We start from the raw sequence: 19,393 nt of genomic DNA on the forward strand, positions 1-19,393 counted from the left end.
TTGAATGAAAAAAATAATATTTGTATGTTTATTAAACGTGTTCTGGAATTGCTTCCCTGCAGTGCTTCATTATCTCACTTGGTTCATATCTGGCTTCCGGACTCATGGACTTCTCCCCCTTAATACTTTAGGTGCCTGGTCCATTTGGCACTGGTGGCGTGCCCATCAGTGGTTACGCCATGTTGCAACACCAGATCAAAGCAGTGCATGAGTCAGCGCACCAGGAAGAGAAGCAAAGGCAGGACCATGGTAAGAAAGTAAAACTATCCTCGTTCAACGCTCACATTTCCTGTTGCCTTCTCAGTGCTCTATCCTCATTGTTCTCTGCTGCTGCTGCTAACAGTGAACTATTTATAGCCTATATTTTAGGACCCATTCATTTTTATGTAGTTTCATAAAAATGTTTTTATGAAACTACATGTTTAGGGTGCTCTGGACTGTCGTAATGTTCTTCAGCCTGAGCCAAGATTTAAAAAAAAAAAAATCCTTCTGCGTTTAGTACTATATGAACAGAAGTCTTGAGTTACACTTCTCTTGAAATACCTTATGAAGAGGGGGATTTGGGGTTTGTGTTTTTTGATGCCATGTGACTAGAGGCTGTCAGAGGTCACTTCTGCCTGACCGTCGATTTAGTTCACCCATGCACCTTCTGAATGGAGAGCAGTGAAGCCAATGGGCAGACTGTATTACAGCTTGATTTTGCAAAGCTTTTAGCACCTTTTAGCGTGAGTGCCATGAAGAGGAGAGCAGCTGTCAGTAAACGACTGAGCTTTGAAACCACAGTATTTATTACACATAGTAGGTTGTAGCAGGTACGTGTCCAGGTGGCGGTGTGGCTGTCAAAAATGTGCATCCATTCTGGGTCAGCTCCGTGCACACTGGGATTGGGTTTTTCTTTTAATAGTGGTTATCTTCCCTTTGTCCTTATGCCTGTACGCTGCAGGTAAACCCTTACCGTACATGCCTTATGACATGATGCTGGCTGTGGACCAGGAGACCCACTCCGGTCAGCCAGGCTCTCCTTACAGACTCTCCCCCAGGGAGTTAAGAAAGGCCTCACCTGACCCCAACGCCCCCAATGTCTCCTGCTACAGTGTGCCACCAGGTAAAAGCACACATTTTCACCTCCTCCTCCCAACCCTTTTTGCCTCCTCCCATGACCCTGCTGATACAGGCAGGCCTTGTTTGACACCCCTTTTCTATTTGTGTTATAGATTTTTTTGACTCCACTGGTAGTGGAATATGACATTGTCTTCAAAAATGTGCATACATACTAACTGAAATAGTTAAAAGAATGAGGTCAGTATATGAGGCAACAGTTTAATGTCAGACCCCCCCCCCCTCCCCCCAAGACCCTGCATGAGGTAAATGAGTATTCTGAATTGTGAATCATTTAGTGTACTCTATACTAGAGTCCAAGAGTAAAAACGTGGAGCTAGCAGTGAGCATGGTAGGTCCACTTTAAATTTGGAGTGGAGATGAGGACTGCTGTGGAGCTCTTATTCCTGTCATGGGATGTGACCGTGTTAGCACTTGTGTATTACTCAAGATGTATCTTCCCAAGTCCAAAGGTATATGTGTACACATTAGCATTTAGCAATGTACAGGAAGTGTGCAATCAGTGTTAAGGTGAAATGAAGAAACCTCTGCCCAGATATGGCCATCCATTGCTTTTGCTAATATCTATATCCTGCATATCTGAAGTTCTCTATGTTACGTTTCTTTTGTTTTTGTTTTTTTACACTCTGTTATAAAGTCATCCTCTCTGCTTGTAACGTTTTATAACCGGTTGGATTATAATTTGCTTATTTGTTAATGGATCAGACAGAGGTAACACTTCTTTGGCTCCATTTGTTGTGTCTCAGAAAATGAGCCCACTTCCAGTGATAGTTGCCCTCTGATCTCCGTGACATTTTGTGTATTTGCTTTACATAAGTGAGCACATTAAACCATATTTACAGGTTTCTTTATAATAATTTCATAAATGATATCATTTTAACTATTGGTGATTTTCATTAATCAACGGTAAAAAAAAAAAAAAAAAAAATGACCTAACCATGTCCTGTCCACTCTGATGTTCTGTTAGACTGCTGTCATCAAAGAGCATTTCTGCTGTATCGCCCTTGTAGGTGTGCTACATGTCCGGTTAGAATATGGTTATAGTGAATTATGAATCCTGAAATTGAATATCACTGCAAACTGAAGGTCATACACCGTCTGTTTGTTGATGATGATTAACAGATTCACATTTTAATGATGTTGTGACAGCAAATCAAAGCCAGATAAGGGGATTATCCTGGATTTACTACATGCAGATTGACTGTCAGATATTTGCCAGAACTTTATAGAGCTGGGAAGAGGTGCTATGTTTTACTTCCTCATTTCCCACGTGTGGGACTAATAAAGGTCATCTTATCTTATTTTCCATCTTATAGGATGCATACAAAAACTTCTCTGAAAATTCTGCTGTTACTTTCCCCCCTCCCCCCTTGTTTGTAATCTGGGGCAAGGATAAAATCATGTCCATCCGAATTAAGTTGTTGTTCCTGAACTTCCTGAGCATGAATGTTAATGCCTGACACACAGTCCCTTCTCTGCAACAGAGGCTTATAAATTCGTCATAGAGTGGCTTGTTTTCTTATCTGTCCCTGCATGAGCCAGCAGCAGGATGACGCCCGTGCCCGCTGGAGGAACTCTCGCTGCCATTTGCATTTTTGATAGAGTGCAGAGTGCATGCTGCTCTCCCTGCAGGGAGGTTACTCCCGGTCTGTGTGGGTGCATGTTTGAGGTGTGCTAGGATTCATTTTGTCTATTCAGCTGTCCCAGGAGACAGTCAAGCAGACAGCGGGCATGGGCCAAAGAAACCACAGGCTGAAGACAGGCTGTTAAATGAGGTCTTCTCTGCTTACTTCGCCACTCAGTGGAGCGTTGTCAGAACAAAGCTTAATATTTTATCATGAAGTATTTAATTTGGAATAAAGCTTAAAAAAACCAGTATGTTGGGTGCACTGGTTTGCTTTTTTGATGTTATACCCAGCTGTTTTAATCAGTTATCTTATTTCCTTTTCTGTATTTCCACCAGTCCTTCACCCTGCAACTACCCAGCTGGTCCAGAATATACCAGATGGAGGCCGCATGACGTTCAGAACCATTCGACCTCCCAACATTCCCTCTCCTCCTCCACTCATTCCAACTACCAAGCCCACAGACAAGCCTTCCTTCATCCAAGGAGGCTCCATCTCCCAGGTGAGGCACCTGGGGTATGATGTTTGTGCTTTACCAGTAGACTAGCTGTTCTCTTACACCACTGGGGAGAAATCAGATTCTTTAATAATTTATGTGAGCTCTGATGTAAGATTAACATATGTAGGTTTTATAAATCTTTTTGTCCATGACAGGATCAACACTTTAATTTTCAAACTATTACTTTATTTATCTACTACACTGTTGATGGTAGAATAGGACAGTTGATCCCATCTTAATAAAATGAACTGCTTTATTGTTTCTGTGTACCCAGTGAGCTGACTTTGAAATATGTTCTGTGATTTAATTTCCAGGGAACTCCTGGCACATACCTGCCATCCCACGCTATCTATGGGCCAGAGGGAACTAAGAGCAGTGTGGGCTCCATCTCTCTGGGTCTGCCGCGGCAGCAGGATCTTAACAAGCCTGGTAGGATAACAGGCTTCATGTGACTAAGCTGTTTATCACTTCTTCTGTTCATATAGAGCTGGCAACATTGGAAAACCAAGCATGGCATGAAAATGAATGCTTTGCTTTCAGTGTCAGAAAGCAAAACATCCAGATCAAAGGACGTTGCTCTTTAGAAATTCTGTCACAGTTGACATCTGAGGCATCGCACCTACTTTATGGCATGATCTGTCTGTTTTACTATTGTCCCACACAGAATTCTGCAAATAGAGAACTGGAGTTCCTGTTAGTAGAAAACTTTCTCAAGCCTTATAGTCTAGTTATATTTTGTTTCTCTCTGTAACTCTTTAGGAGCTGCAGTTCCATCCATACAGGATTGTAGAGGCAACCCAGCAAAGGCTGGCGAAGGTCTGCCTTTCAGAGGCTCTATCACTCAGGTAATGAATGGATGAAATGAGGCTTTGTTTTTTTGTTTTTACACTTCATGGGTTTTTTTTTTTGTATTTATAGAACATTTCTTTGCTCTCCCCTTAAACAGGGCACACCAGCTCTGGCCCAGTCGAGCATTGCTGCTGACCTTCTGAAGGGCACCATCACAAGGCTTGCCACAGAAGACCCAAGCAGCCCAGACAAAGCTAGGGGGGAGCAGCTGGCTAAAGGTCACGTCATCTATGAAGGCAAAAGTGGGCATATCGTGTCCTATGATAGTTGTAAGTGCCTTTTATTGTCGATATTGCAAATAACAATTTTTCTTTGTTTGGCACACACGTGTTATTAAATGTTTTATTGACCAGTAGCCATCAAGAACCCCAGGGAAAACACCCGCAGCCCCCGAACAAGTCATGAGCTGAAACGCACCTTCAACATGATGGAGGAACCCATGGGCCGAGGACACACGGGCAGAGACGGAGCCCCGTTGGAGGGTACTGCTTGTGTGTCACTGAATATACACGCTGTCCTTGTTTGTCTTTTCTGTGTCAGGGGCTCACGGTGCCTGTTTCTGTTTTTTCCCCCCTCAGGATTAATTAGCAGAGCTTTGCCCAGAGAAAGCATTCATGGAGAATCTAAGGAAAGACCGGTGATCACTGGATCCATAATGCAAGGTAGCTTACTGTAAAGTTGATGCATCACTCAAAGTCACATGAACGAATAAGCAAACCTGAAATAACTTCAAATCTTTCCAGGGACACCAAGAACTGCCGCAGAGACTTATGACGATACTATGAAATATGGAAAACAGTTAAAGCAGGAGAGCCCGCCTGCCCGCTCCTTCGAAGGGGGTATTGGCAAGGGCAAGCCCTACGAGGGCGTCAATACGATTAAAGAGATGGGTCGTTCTATTCATGAAATCCCACGACAAGATTCTGGACAGGATATGTGCAAGACTCCTGATTTGCCAGACAGAAGGGTTTTGGAGGGCTCCATGTCACAGGTCAGACAGAGCTGTGATTCCAGCCACTCTTAAACAATTTACTTTAATGTTTTTGAAATTGAATATATGAACTCCACAAAAATACAAAACTGATTTTTTATGATGAATTGATAACTAAACTGTTGTTTTTAAAACCCTTTACCAGATTCACAATCTGAACCAGCCCACCATCAAACACAATGTCAAGTCCCTGATCCCCAGTCCCACTAAGCTGCCACACAACATGCCCCAACTGGAGGCCATGGAACGAACCAAATACGACGAGGGTAAGGGAGTACGGCACACCTCTGTGGTCAACTCCACCACCTCTGTTCTACGCTCCACACACCAGGAGGCCAGCAAATCCCAGCTTAGCCCAGGCTTGTATGAGGACGCCAATGCTCGCAGGACCCCTGTTAGTTACAGTACCAACCCCATGTCTAGAGGATCACCTATGCTGGGACGAGCTTCAGAGGGTATATTCCATAATCATTTTATTCACAGTAGAACATCAGGTTCTCAGTTATTTATTAATAAACATTATAACTCTTACAATTATGGAGTTGGATAGAATTGAAGTAGACATTTATCTTTCCCTTACCAGATGATCTTATTTTGTCGAAAAACTATAGTAGTAATTAATACACAATGTGCACCCAGTGCTGAGGGCACTGGATAAGCTTTTCTTTTTCTTTCTTTTTTTTCCTGAGAAAAGTAATGAAATGATATTAAGTTGTTGCTTCAACTAATTAGATAAGACGTGTGCGTCTCTCTCTCTCTCTCTCTTCTGAAGGTGGGATGGGGTCTGCAAAGTCTGCTTCACATGAAAGAAAGAGCACCATGACACCGACGCAGAGAGACAGTGTCCCAGCCAAGTCCCCAGTGAGCGGTGGTGACCTACCCTCTCATAACCCCTTCGACCCCCATCACCCCCATCACCGACCTGAAGTGTACAAAAGCCATTTGCCTCCACATCTTGACCCCACCCTGGCCTTCCACAGAGTGCTGGATCCTGGTATAGTGTTTAAAGCATTTTTATTCTTTCTACCGTCACCATGTGAATAATGAAAACCTTGATTCTGAGTAAACTGATGAAAGCAACTCAGGCTTTCTATTTCATAAGCATAACATGTCCAGGATCTTTTACAGCTGCTGACGTCAGCAGTGGTGATCTGTATCAGTGAGCCTTCTGTTCATGGGCTTTTTTGTTTTGTTTTGTTTTGTCCTCTGCTACAGCATTCATGTTCCCCAGGCAGTCATCCCCAACAGGCTACCATAACAACTACCAGCTGTACACCATAGAGAACACACGGCAGACCATCCTGAACGATTATATCACTTCCCAGCAGATGCCCAGAGGACTGTCACCGCGGGAACAGTCTGTTGCTATCCCTTATGCACCCGGATCTCGAGGTATGGCCCTCAGATAGCTGACTAACAGCTGTGGGCAGGAGGGGTAGTAGTATGCAGACCGTGTGCTTGTGAAGTAGTGGCAACCTTTTCCAGACGCCCAGAAGCAAATGACCTAGACAAATTCTGCTGATTTGTTCTTTATATTGGGGCTGCAAATGATTCGGCTACAGCTCAATTTTTATATAGTCATGCAAATCTCCATTTGCTGAGTGGTTGCCTCTTACAAGTTGACCACTATTCCACTCTCTTTGCAGCCCTGTTGCTTATTGATCAATTTGTATTTGGAAGCACTAACAGATGAAGGTGATGGGTTACAGCTAAGTGTAGACGGTGTTCATACATTCAGAAATTGATGGATTGGTTCTTGTTGTTCACCGTTGGCCCTTTGCTTCTGTCTGTAAAAGGGATTATTGATCTAGCCCAGATGCCTCCAACTATCCTGTTGCCTCACCCTGGGGGAACAGGTACTCCCACTTTGGAACGCATCGCCTACCTCACTGGACCTCAGCCCCCTTTCCCTTCTAGAGCTTTCAACCCAACCTCCATGTCGCAAGGTGAGGACCCCTCCCTTCCCCATCCCTACACCCCATGTGCCCTTTATCTTCCTTGCCACGATCGCCGCTTCTGTAAAAGTGCAGCTCTGTGCTGGCCTGATGTGGCAAAGGTCGGTTGTGCTTGTCTGGTTACAAAAGTTAAGTTTTACTGAAGTCATGCTGGGAGTGATTTCCCATAAAACTGCCTGAGTCCACAGAGCAGTTGATGTCCTTGTTTTTGTTTTTGTTTTTTTGTTTTTCTGTTGGACAGGAAAAAACAAACAAAACATAAATAGCCTGCACTCTGTTTTTTATTTTTATCCTATCGCCTAAACCGATTGTTTTAATATGTAGATTCCAAAAACCTGGTGATGAGCTTAAAGAGTTGAGTTATGTGGTCTGTAGTTGTTCTTATTTTTCAGTCCAGGTAAGTTTAAGAGTTTAAAGCAGCTTTAAAGCAGCAGCAGCACAGTTTCCTGGTTTCATCTGAAATGGTACATCTGGCCATTTCAGAACTTGTCAGCAAAGCTAACATTTCTAAAGGAAGTCTGCTCCAGCATTTTTCTAGCAGGTGAGTCGAGTCTTTACATTTTGTCTGTGGTGTCCTTGTTCTCTTCAGGTCACCTTGCTGTTGCCAATGAGAGAGAACGGGAGAGGGAGCGTGACCGTGATCGGGAGCAGCAGGAGAAGGAAAGGGAAAAGGAAAGGGAGCAGAGGGAGAGGGAACATGAGCGTGAGCGGGAATTAAGAGAGCGAGAACGAGAGCGAGCCAATGAATACATGCGTGCAGGTGAGTCATTTTTGAGTTTAGAACTCGTACAGTTTTGGAAATCTCATTCTGATGTTTTTAGTCCCTTCAGTATAGGAACCTGTGCTCTTAGGGCTTTTATTTTGAAACACTGTTACAGTAAAATATTTATGTGTGTCCTCAAGGCGGACCAGAGCAGCCAGTCCGGCCAGGGAGTCGAGGTTATCTGCACTCCCCTTCTCCCTCACACAGACCACAGGATGTTGGAGTTCCACAGCGGCCAAGCATCTTCCAGCCAAAGAGTGTCATCACCTCTCTGATGTAAGCTTAAAGCTACTCTGGGTCTCTTTTCCTCTAGCTCGCTAAAGATTTTTTGCACATGCATATTTTTTTTTATACATGATTACATTTTGGGCAACAGCATGACATGATAACTGTGTGAGCCACTTCTTTATGCTAAAAAGTCTCCTCGTTAGACTCATTTGATGCAATGGAATGGGAAAAATATTTTACATGAGCACATGTTTCTGCAAATATTTTTGACGTGATCGAGCTCTTATTTTCTCTTTTAGGCCTCTTTCAGCAGCTATATCTGCACCACAGAGTACCGCTCGCCACAGTACTGCAGCTGATGCTCTGGCTGCTTTGGTGGACGCCGCAGCTTCTGCTCCACAGATGGACGTGGTCAAGGGGAAGGAGAGCAAACATGAACGAGATGACGATATGTCTTCAGCTCGGCGAGCATCCAGCCTGTCTGAACAGCAACAACAGGAGACAGAAAGGCGATCTCTGCATTCACCGTATGGAGCTATGTCTCTGCCAGGGAGTAAAGCCTATCCAACTTATTCTGAAAGCACTGGTGTTGGGGTTAAGGATAAGGGACCTCAAACAAAGTCCCGCATTGAAGAGGAGCTTCGGACTCATGGAAAGACGACTATGACAGCCGCCAATTTCATTGATGTCATTATCAAACGTCAGATAGCCTCGGACAAAGACTTGCGAGAGCGAGGCTCCCAGAGCTTGGATTCATCTAGCAGCTGTGAGTGTATTGGATTAAAAAAGAGAACTATTCAAGCTTCACATAAATGCTCTGTGATACCGTAACATCCGCAGTTGCATGAAAGGATAGGTGTACATAGAACAGTACATCTCATGAGTAGTAGAGCCTGACCAATATATTGGTAGGGCTGATATGTAGGCAAATATTGGCTATTTTCCTACATATCAGTATCTGCAGCCGATAAATTAAAATTTAAAAAGAGATAGGAGAAATGCCCTTCAACAGTGTTGGCGTTGCAAAGTTTAGGAGAAGGAACTTTCCAACTGCCCTGTTGGCAACAAGTGTTTGGAATGCTACAGACACCACAAGTAGCAGATCCAAGCAGAGTCAAGCAGAGCGTAGAAGAGCAATCATTGTCACAGCATATTAGGCCCCTCCATAGTGTACTGGTTAATACATTTGCTTCGCAAGCAAAACGTTGTTGGTTCAAATCCAGCCAGACACACTGATCCCCTTTAGGTTTACCTCAGGGAAGGGCATCAAACAAACTTGCAGCGCTACTGACTGTAACAACCTCTTGTGATTAGTAAGAAGCTGAAAGTAGCCTTATTGTCATATTATCTTAAGGACTCAAAAAGACACATACGTTTGTGTTAAGTTAATGTTCATTGTTTTTTTTCTTTAACTCACCAAATATTGCTATCAGTTTGGCTTCAGTCAACAGTAACTCTTTGTCCATACTTGTCCCACAGTGACATCCAGTCGCTATGACAACACTGGTGGTGGAGCAATTGAGGTGATCAGTCCAGCTAGTTCCCCTGTCCAGCCTCAGCAGGACAAACCAGAAGATGTGCAACAACAGGCATCGGGTATGAACATCCTAACTTTGGGGATATTCCTTTTTTTATTTAAACCAGAGTGATTTTACTAATATTCAAATATAATTCAAGTTATATTAAAGATATTCATACAATGGATTTTTTTAATGCAGTTAAACTCTGTCACACAATCGCATACCAACTGGTGCATTGGGGAATTTACAGTATCTTATCCTAAAACTCTTCAACTCAGACCACTAATCTTCTGGTTAGAGAACGATACCCTTGATTACTTGTTGGGGGGTTGTTGAAGATTTGGCATGAAAGGCTAAAATTAGCTGTGCTGAGTAAACATGCCATACCTTGAATGGCTTCACCGACTAACCTTGTGATTTGAGACTGTCTAGTCCCCAGACTGCACTCAAAAGTTATTTTTGTTACCTGAAAGCAGATGTGGATCATTTACTTTTGGCATAGTCTTTTGGAGTCTTGCCATCTCATCACTTCTCACTTCACCATGGCTCTCTCTAAAACAACTCTGCTCTGTCCCTGGTTAACCTTTCGCAGTTGGCATGCGATCTTATGACATGAGTCGATACCAGCAATCAGGGGAGCCACCACAGTCCAGTTCCCAGCAACTTTCCTCCTCCCAGGCTGACAGCTACTCACAGGTCCCCAAAACTCATCGAGTCATGACCTTGGCAGACCACATTTCGGTAAGAAATGCTGGAGAGCACAATGGCCTGCAACATCAAAAATAATGCAGCACATAGGAATTTACCATGTGCACCAGGTAATCACAGCTAGCTAACTTGGTTTTGTGGTAACTCCCTGTAATGCAGCACATCATAACACAGGATTTTGCCAGGAATAAGGACCCTCCTCCAGTCTCCTCTTCAGCCTCTGCTGCATTCCAGAGCGTTGTGCCACCTGTGTCCTCTTCAGGTCGAGGCAAAATGCCCAGTCGCTACAGTCCTGAGAATCAGGTGCAGGCCCAACACCACCAGAGACCCTCCAGCAGAGTTTCCCCAGAGAACGCCTCCGACAAGCCCAGAGCCAGGTACTGAATGCCTGAATTAATTAGAATAAAACCAATTTATTTTCTGCCATCTGACAAAAATTTGATCTCTTTCTCCTCTTCAGGCCTGGCAAGTCTCCAGAGCGAGGAGGCAGGCCGATGGAGAACTATGAACCCATCTCTCCACCACAGAGCTACCAAGGCATGGACAAACAGGAGTCAGGTGGACCTCCACCCCAGCGGCGAGAGGGTGACAGCTCAGAGATTAGGTACAGGAGCGGCTCAGCTTGTTTGTTTGATAATTTGATTTTATAATGATTCAGATTTAGTTTTGATGTTTTTGAAGGTTTGTGTCACTGTTTTGTCTGACTCCTTGTGTCTTTTTTTGGTTCAAGGAGTGACTCACGGTCCCCAGGGAGTGTTGGCTATCTGCCTTCCTTCTTCACCAAGCTGGAGAACACCTCACCAATGGTGAAATCGAAGAAGCAGGAGATCTTTCGTAAGTTGAACTCCACCTCTGGTGTTGGTGATTCTGATGTTGGTAAGTGGGTATTCTCTTATCCTATGTTAACCTAAATTCTTCTAGCTCTTTATGCATGTGAATTATTAAAGCGTTTTGAACTCGGTTTCTTCTAAACCAGCTTTTTTTTCACCAGTATTAATTGTCTTGCAGGAAACGCACAACCAGGAACAGAGATTTTCAACCTGCCTGCGGTTACCAGCTCCAGTAAGTAGCAGCATATTTTGTTCAGACACACTGTGTATTTATGCTGATTCTCTCTCACTGTATTGTGCGTGTGTGTGTCTGTGATATGATTTTTAGGCAGCATCAACCCCAGGAATCACTCCTTTAGTGACCCAGCCAGTAATCTGGGTCTGGAAGACATCATCCGCAAGGCCTTAATGGGCAATTTGGAGGACAGACAGGAGGACCAACAGGGTGGTGTAACATCCAACACTGGCAGTGACCCTCGGCAGGAGGCCAGTCCATCTCCCAGCATGGGTAAGCAGGAATACCCCCGCTATTGTAGTCAACTTTGTGCCCTTTCTGAAGGACTGTGGAACATGTTGATTTACCTCTACCTCTTTGAATTCAGGTAAGCAGAAGCAGGGAAAAGCCAACAGCCGGAAATCCAAGTCTCCTAACCTGGGTCAGGTCTACGGTGGAGGGGAGCGCCCCTCATCAGTGTCCTCCGTCCACTCTGAAGGAGACTATCACAGACAAGCCCAATCCCAGTGGAGCTGGGATGACCGACCCTCTTCCACAGGTGCACTGTCCAGTCTCTACTGTCACTTTACTGTTTTCTACTCATAGATCTTAAATGATTCTATTCCAGAGTAAGCTCAACCTATTAAGCAGCAACCTTATTTTTTCTTTTCCTTCCTGATGGTTACTTCCCAGCTAGATTGTTAGTTAGCTTGTTATTGTGGGGGCCCTCAGTATCATTCAGCTGCTTCTCTAGGTGGTGGGCTGTCTTTTTTTATAGACTCCACAGTCTTGGACACCAGTTGGTGACAACCTTTTACTGCTCTCGACATCTAAGCAGAACCTGCAGCAGGTGGAGAACTAGTTCTTGTGCATGCTGAAAAAAACAGAATAATGAATTAATTGTTAATTCATTGTTAATGAGTTCTTCAACAAATTCTGAAAGTCTTCCCCTGGCTCCTCGCTTCCTGCTGCGCCAAAACCAGCTGACTGACACTCAGTTTCATTTCCTCATTCATAAAGTTGCTGTGAAAGGTGCAATTGAAAAGTTTCATTTGCAGAGATCTTTGGTAGAGTTTGTGGTAGAAACTAAAGTCATGTTTATTTGCTATTTTTTGTATGTAACACGACTGCGTTCACAGTTATTTAGTCGTCACTATTATAAAGATAAAGACCAAGATTACATCTCAGATGTATGGTCAGCTCAGAATAAAATCTGTAGTCTCAATTTTTCTAACTGTGTGGACAGAAATGCAGCTATAAGAGTGTCATGCAATTTTTCTGAAACATTAAATGTATTTTAAAGTGACTTTTTAAATGCAGTTGCAGAAACTCTAATTGTGTTCTGACTACATTTCATGTTGAAATCTGTTCACAGACACATTACATGATGTGAAACAACATTTTGAAGTACACTGTGTGAAATCCAAACTTAAACTCACCTTAATCTGAAAATCACCTTAATCAGGTCTCCCAGAACTGGATCCATGTCATAAATTCCATAACGGATCAAAGCAGCTCAGTAGACCATGTTTGGGTTTCAGTTAACTAGCATGGCCGGATTTAAAACTGATAAATTCTTAGTGGTTTATTTTGTCCTTACATGATCTGTATTTCATATTTAAAATGTGTCATCCTACCAAAATTACCGTACATGTAAAGTTTATGTAACTAAAGTGTTAAATGTAAAACGCCAGCTCTGGTCAGCCTTTCCTGAATCAGAAACTCGGACATCAGCTCAGGGTTTATGGTTTGACTCGGAGTTTGTTGAACCTGCTTCCTGGAATATGGCCCTGGCATCATTTCATCTACATTTTGCCCACTCGTGTTGTTTTCCTTTTTCCACAGGACCCATCCAGTTCCCATACAACCCGCTGACTATGCGCATACTGAGCAACACACCACCCACTTCCATAGCGTCACCCTCCATACAGAGCCAGCAGCAGCAGCTGCAGCAGAATCCAGCTGGAGCCCCTGGCCAGCGGCGAGAGTGGCAGTCTTTGCTGTCGGAGCAATACGAGACCCTGTCTGATAGTGACGACTGAGCCCCGCTTGCTTACAGCTTTATTAACCAGAAGAGAGGCCTGCTCTTTGGCTTGTCTGTTCACGCCCCTCTCCTGGAACTAACCTCGCTCACTGGGGAGTGCAACATGTAGATGGGGTGTTGTCCTTTTTATTTTTGGTGCTATGGCGCCCCCTGGCTGTTGGCTGAGAGTACGAGCAGCAGCCTGTGACAGGAAGGGTTCTCCTGGACGTCGCTTGCTTTTGGTCCAGAAGCACTCGTCCAGCCTGTTGTGGTGGGGGAAAAAACAAACAAAACTCAGCTTGAGGTGATGACATGAGATGCAGGAAAGATAAAGAACTTAATATGTAAAAAAAAAGACAACAGAAGAAACTATTTCTGAATTTTGTTTGATTTCTGTAAAGATATACCTTGTCTTTAAGAAGATCATTGTATGTAAATAGAGTAACCTTTTGCAGTGTTTTTCTTAACTTGATTATTTCTTATTTTAATGTCGCTTTTAAATTGATCCACTTTAAATGGAAAGAGTGTGGGGTGCGTTCTTTAATAACACAGTTGGTCTTGTGTAGTCCAACATCTCCCACCCCTCCAAACCCTGTCACCCAGCACACACACAAACAAATACTTTTACCATTGCAACGGTAAGAGAGAGAGAGAGAGAGAGACCGGACCTGTGGTTTGTACTTGACCATGAGCAGAGCACAGAGACTGTGCCACCCTGCGCACCATCCACCAAGCACCACCAGAGCCTGAACGTTGCGGACATTAGAGGAGAACAGACTAACATTTCAAACAGCATTGGTATCTGATAACTGTCTTTATCACACAGCGGAGATGATGCATGGATTGTAAGCGTTGGATGGTAGTGATAACCGCTCACCCTAGACAGAGAAATGTCTTCAAAACAAGTTGAGAACACTGGTGTCATAGCAGAGAGACGAAAAGTCTGATATAAGCTTAATTTCGCCAGAAATTATATCATTATGACTACTCCTGGACCCCGACTGAATAATGAAAGTGAGCCAATATGTTTTTTGTTTTTTTTTCCTTCTTCTTCAAAAGAGCTATGTGATGTGTCACATGTAGCTGTCTCTTTGCAGTTTCCAAACTGTCCAGAATGATTTGTTCTGCAATGTCGTCATGGTTTAAAAAGAAAAAAAATGTCAGGAAGTTGTTTTTTTTTAATGCTTTTGCCATGCCTTGTGACTTGAGAAAGAAGGCAGCTTTAACTAATTTTCTCAGAGATATACGTTTGTGTTTAATGTTTGTATTTGTTTCTGTAGTCCCTCTTTTTTTTAATTATACTGTCCTGACAAAAATCTGAACTCTGTAAATTGTCTTTCTATTACACACAAAGACAAAACTAACCAAACTTAAAAAATGGTCTGCACCATTGTTGCACTTTTTCCTTTTCTTTTTCTTTCTTTTTTTTTTTTGCTTTGTAGCATTTGACAACAAAAAGCATACTACCTGCTGTGTAACTTATTCATCCTCCAGCCTTGGAGTATACTAAAATGTGCTTTAACTTTTCCTACTACTCACAGAAATTTGCCCCGATTTTTTTTCTTCCTTGTAGCTGGTACAGGAATCTTTTTGTTTAGTGTCACACTTGCATCACAATTGCAGTTTGAACTGTATGGTACCATTACATGTTTAGGCATTTGATGTCATGAAGATTCAAATCCATGACCACTTAATCTCTGCTTTCATTGTGTCACACAACAGGCATAAAGCTTTGAATATGAATTATACTAGGTCAACTATAATACACAGCAGTAAACTTTGTTTTAGATATGTGGAAAAAAATATTTTGGCTTTTTCAGCTTTCACTCTGCTCAGTTAACAAACCCATTCTGCTCTAAACTTGATATTTCCTTTGTTGTTGCTTTTTCTTTCATTTTTTTGATTTAAAATTGTCGTAGCACATGTTCAGATTTTTATTTTCTGTCATTTTTTTTTCTTCAACATCTTTGCTAATTCATCCCGTTTAGATGGGGTGTTATGTGTTTACAAATGCAATGACAAAAAGAAAAAAAAGTTTACAAACTTGAATCTTAAAGAAATCCGACATGAAGCCGAAAAAATATTGGAGCATCTTTTCAGCTCTCTATCAGACACACAGTGGTGTTTTTGGGTTTTTTTGCTCTTTGTTTGTTTTTTTTTTTTGTTTTTTTGGAATTGAGACTTGAAAACCCGTGTAACCTATGATGTTGAAATGCAATGTTTGTATCGCACAATGTCTCTCAGTAGGCTATTACAAGAGTTCAGACCAATCAAATAAAGTGGATCAGTTCACCACTGAAAAATGTGCCGATCCTTGAGACGTGTGCAGTTTTTTGTTTGTTTGGTTTTTTTCCCTTCTCTCTGGTTGTGCACTGGCAATTACACGCACTCTTTGACACATATTGCAATGATTTATTTGTCAGGTAATCCAGTATGAAATGGAAATTAATGCCAGTGATCCCTTGTAGGTAAAAGTTGGGCAAATGCAACAAATATATCAGCTATTAAGGATTCCCAGACTTAAATTGAAGGTGAGAAGGCAAAAATGTTAATTGAATTCCTACAAATTGAAAAATGAAATGTGTAATTAAAGCCGACACCAACACACCTGAGACTTTGGTAGTGCAGTTAAAAAAATGTTGTTCAATTACTGCTGCCTAATAATTCTGCAGCATTCTCTTATCAGCTCTTGTCAGTTTGACCTTTTAATCTACACATCTTAACATGGACTGTAGAAAAAGTTATGTATTGGCTGACTGCTTCTGTGTATTATTGCACTCAGTAAAGTTGATGGCCTTAAAGGAGGTCCCTGTGGTGACAGTTATAGACCCAGTGTGTTTGAAACCTTTAGCTGAGATGCCACAGTGGAAGTGTATAACAGGTCATTCTTGCAGTAGGGCTTCTTTTTATTCATGTGTGATTCACACACTGATTATTTGACCTGTGTTACCAGAAAAAGTGTAGGTTGTCTAATGAGATTTGTTTACAGATTTTTTGCAACCCATTGTGACAGAGCACGTTAAACACTAGGGTAGGCACAATAAATCTGTGTGTGTGTGTTTCACTGTGTCTGGTGTGAAATGAGTCTGTTTGACTACGGTACTTACTGCTTATACCAGAGCTAAATGTCCAATCGAAAAAAGCTTTGCCGATCTTATATCGTCTGCCAATAGCACACTGTTTTCTTATTGAATATCTAAATGACTTGAGCGTTTTAACCCATACGAAGAAAGGAAGTGGAAAGAGGTTTCAAGCTTCATGTACGCGGACGCGTTGAACTTATTTTCCTTTAATACGCCAAGTTTTTAAAAATCTATTTAAAAGAAAGAAAGAAAATGCCTGTGTGACATCGCAGATATTCATATAAGAACTCAAAAGCAGCCTTTTCTTCCAAATAATCTCCTCGAAACAGAAAAATGTGATCTACGTAGGAGTTTATTTTGGAGGAAAGCAAAACCACAGCAGGGTAACACGGGAAGTTGTAATATTTTCGTGGAACCTTATTGGCTGGAGCAGTCAAAGACATCCTGTAATAAGTGGTGCGAAAATGCGCTCGTTTTTACCTGCAGTGGCCGAACAACTATTCCAAGACATACAGAAAGCATACCAGGAGGCTTCTCAAAGTAAGATGAATATGACGAAGACAAAAGTCTGGACATGTTTCGGTTTAATTTAAACGTAGATTTAGCATTGCTAGCTAACTGTTAGTTAAAGCAGAATGTGACACGACTTTCATTCAAGGCGCACTCCACATATAATTTCCTCCTTTTCTGTGAGGACTAGTTAACTTCCAGTAACTGAAACGCAGCTGGCAGCGAGCTTTACTTTACCGTGCTTCACAGCAATGTCAATGTAGTAATTGTTGTGAAACCTCATAATTATGGCCCTGCTACTTAAAGTGATGCACTTTTACATTTTGGCAGTAGGAGGCGCTGTTATCACACACATAACTTTAGCCCCAAGCTTCCCTCCATAGATAAATTGCTACAGGTTTAAAGTTACATGAAGCTTTTTGACATGCCATAGTTTGATAAAGGCAGCTGCGTTGCAATACACACTTTATTCCTACCACAAAATGGACCTTCAGCCAAAAACCCCAAGCATCTATGGAATTATGGTCTGTTTGTCTGCGTATTTGACAGAAATCGGTCTTTCTTACCATTTCTAACTAAACAAAACATGTATATTAGACTGTGAGAAATTTACGTAATATTGGTTTTTGTTAGCCCACGATGCTATATAGAAATTATAATATATACAGCATATATATGTTATCATATATGCTGTAAATGAACAATATGTGAACCGTATCAACGTTTTGTGTATATTGTTCACATGGTCTAAGGAGCTTGGAAAGAAACGTGTCTAGACTTCTTTAATTTTCTTGAAGACGGTTCACCTCTCATCAGAGAAGCTTCTTCAGTTCTAGGGTCAAATGGTCGAGTACCAGATTTAAGCCATGTAGGAGTATCCCCCCACGAGGGACAATGGACCCACTAATGATCCTCTACCTAATCACATGAGCCAAGGTGTGAAAATGGGTGTAGGTCACAATCAGCCAAGGTTTCGGGTGAGCTCATTGTGAAACCTGGCCCCACCCTATCATGTGATTTCCTGAGGTCAGATGGCCCAGGATGTGAGTGGGCATTAAGGCGTCTGGGAAGGGATCTCAAAACTGGATTATAGATGGCAGACAGTTGGTGTCGTAAACCACCACCTCTGTTCAAAGATGGTCGCTCACAGTGGAAATAAATGGCTTCTTTTACTCCTCTTTCACAACATCTGTTTTCTCTGTCCAAAATGTGAACATTTGCATCCTCGATGTCCTTTAGATGCAGATGGACCGCCAAGTCTTGTCCCGTGGAGGTGGCTCTTCTGTGCCATGCGTTTATGAAGTGGCTGTTTGGTCTCTCCAATGCCGCGGTCTGGACATTCCTCGCTGCACTGTACAGCATACACTACATTATTAAGTTTGTGTTTAGGATTTTTGTCTTTGGGATGAACCAGTTTCTGTCTAAGTGTGTTGCTGGGTCTGAAGTAAACTGAGATGTCGGGCTTGGAGAAGACTCTCCTGAGTTTTTCCCGATACACCAGCTTCATAGGGGATGACAATGTTATTGCGTTTGTCTTTCTTATCCTCCCTCGCTGGTGTCTGATCTTCTTTCCTGTGCATCTTTGCTGACTTGATGAAAGCCCAATTAGGATAACCGCATGTTTTGAGAGCTTCCTTTACATGTGTGTGTTCCTTCTTTATCCCTCCAGGCTTAGAGGGAACATTATCTGCCCGATAATGTAGGGTCCTGATTACTCTTAAGTTTGTGTTCCAGAGGGTGGTGGGAGTCAAAGAGGAGGTACTGGTCCATGTGTGTGGGCTTCTGGTAAACTTCAGTGTTGAGGTTTCCATTCTCTTCAATGCGCATGGCACAGTCCAGGAAAGGCAAACGGTTATCCTTTGTGTCTTCCCTGGGAAACTTGGTATTTTTATCCACAGCGTTAATGTGAGCAGTGAAGGATTCCACTTCTTGATTTTGACCCAGGTGTCGTCTACATATCTGTACCAGTGGCTGGGTACTCTTCCTTTGAAAGAGCCAAGAGCCTTCCTTTCCACTTCCTCTATGTAAATGTTGGCTACAATAGGTGACACCAGGGAGCCCATGGCACAGCCATGTTTTTGTCTGAAACCCTTGTTGTATTTGAAATATGTGGTGGCCTCCATAAACTATATTACATTATTTAGTAACTATGGGTTGTACTTTAGCCAAATAAATGGCCAAACTGAACCATGAACTCCTATTTTAAGCATTGGTGTGTTTATTTTTTATTAAAGGCATGCCCATGCAAGTTAGAAGGTTGACACAAAGCCCATCTGAGGCAGTGCCTTGCCCAAGGCCATCTCAACAGTTGTTTCATTTTACCTGCATTAAGGTTCATTACATTTGAACAGATAGCCACATGGGCAACAGCTTGCCTCCATGCTCATCTTTCTATTGAAGAACACCTCTTCCACCCTTGTGGTCAACACCGGTGCCCCTCAGGGGTGTGTTCTGAGCCCTCTGCTATACACTCTCT

The 19,393-nt window shown here is 42.6% G+C and overlaps 2 protein-coding genes across 6 annotated transcripts in view; both read left to right on the forward strand.

Moving 5' to 3' along the window:
* Positions 1–15,633, forward strand: part of ncor1 (nuclear receptor corepressor 1) — a 60,511-nt gene extending 44,878 nt beyond the window's left edge. For 2 of the 5 annotated variants that reach the window (XM_005737826.1, XM_005737827.1), the window contains exons 22-46: positions 132–249; positions 944–1,105; positions 3,083–3,246; positions 3,558–3,672; positions 4,003–4,088; positions 4,190–4,361; positions 4,446–4,574; positions 4,671–4,754; positions 4,836–5,083; positions 5,229–5,538; positions 5,856–6,077; positions 6,299–6,475; positions 6,880–7,029; positions 7,628–7,798; positions 7,942–8,077; positions 8,329–8,795; positions 9,509–9,625; positions 10,142–10,290; positions 10,417–10,634; positions 10,718–10,861; positions 10,988–11,133; positions 11,266–11,319; positions 11,416–11,595; positions 11,690–11,860; positions 13,147–15,633. In XM_005737826.1, the coding sequence (XP_005737883.1) occupies positions 132–249; positions 944–1,105; positions 3,083–3,246; positions 3,558–3,672; positions 4,003–4,088; positions 4,190–4,361; positions 4,446–4,574; positions 4,671–4,754; positions 4,836–5,083; positions 5,229–5,538; positions 5,856–6,077; positions 6,299–6,475; positions 6,880–7,029; positions 7,628–7,798; positions 7,942–8,077; positions 8,329–8,795; positions 9,509–9,625; positions 10,142–10,290; positions 10,417–10,634; positions 10,718–10,861; positions 10,988–11,133; positions 11,266–11,319; positions 11,416–11,595; positions 11,690–11,860; positions 13,147–13,343 (4,287 nt within the window). In that variant the 3' untranslated portion in view covers positions 13,344–15,633. The remainder of the gene's footprint in view (positions 1–131; positions 250–943; positions 1,106–3,082; positions 3,247–3,557; positions 3,673–4,002; positions 4,089–4,189; positions 4,362–4,445; positions 4,575–4,670; positions 4,755–4,835; positions 5,084–5,228; positions 5,539–5,855; positions 6,078–6,298; positions 6,476–6,879; positions 7,030–7,627; positions 7,799–7,941; positions 8,078–8,328; positions 8,796–9,508; positions 9,626–10,141; positions 10,291–10,416; positions 10,635–10,717; positions 10,862–10,987; positions 11,134–11,265; positions 11,320–11,415; positions 11,596–11,689; positions 11,861–13,146) is intronic. The other 3 variants (XM_013912053.1, XM_005737828.1, XM_005737829.1) reach the window with 3 other exon arrangements.
* zswim7 (zinc finger, SWIM-type containing 7) overlaps positions 13,486–19,393 on the forward strand; it is a 34,147-nt gene continuing 28,239 nt past the window's right edge. The window contains exons 1-2 of the mRNA XM_013912052.1: positions 13,486–13,595; positions 16,756–16,947. Coding sequence (XP_013767506.1) covers positions 13,486–13,595; positions 16,756–16,947 — 302 coding nt within the window. The remainder of the gene's footprint in view (positions 13,596–16,755; positions 16,948–19,393) is intronic.

The sequence above is a fragment of the Pundamilia nyererei genome, unplaced genomic scaffold (assembly GCF_000239375.1).
Source record: "Pundamilia nyererei isolate P.nyererei 1_Seehausen unplaced genomic scaffold, PunNye1.0 scaffold00080, whole genome shotgun sequence".
Taxonomy (NCBI): domain Eukaryota; kingdom Metazoa; phylum Chordata; class Actinopteri; order Cichliformes; family Cichlidae; genus Pundamilia; species Pundamilia nyererei.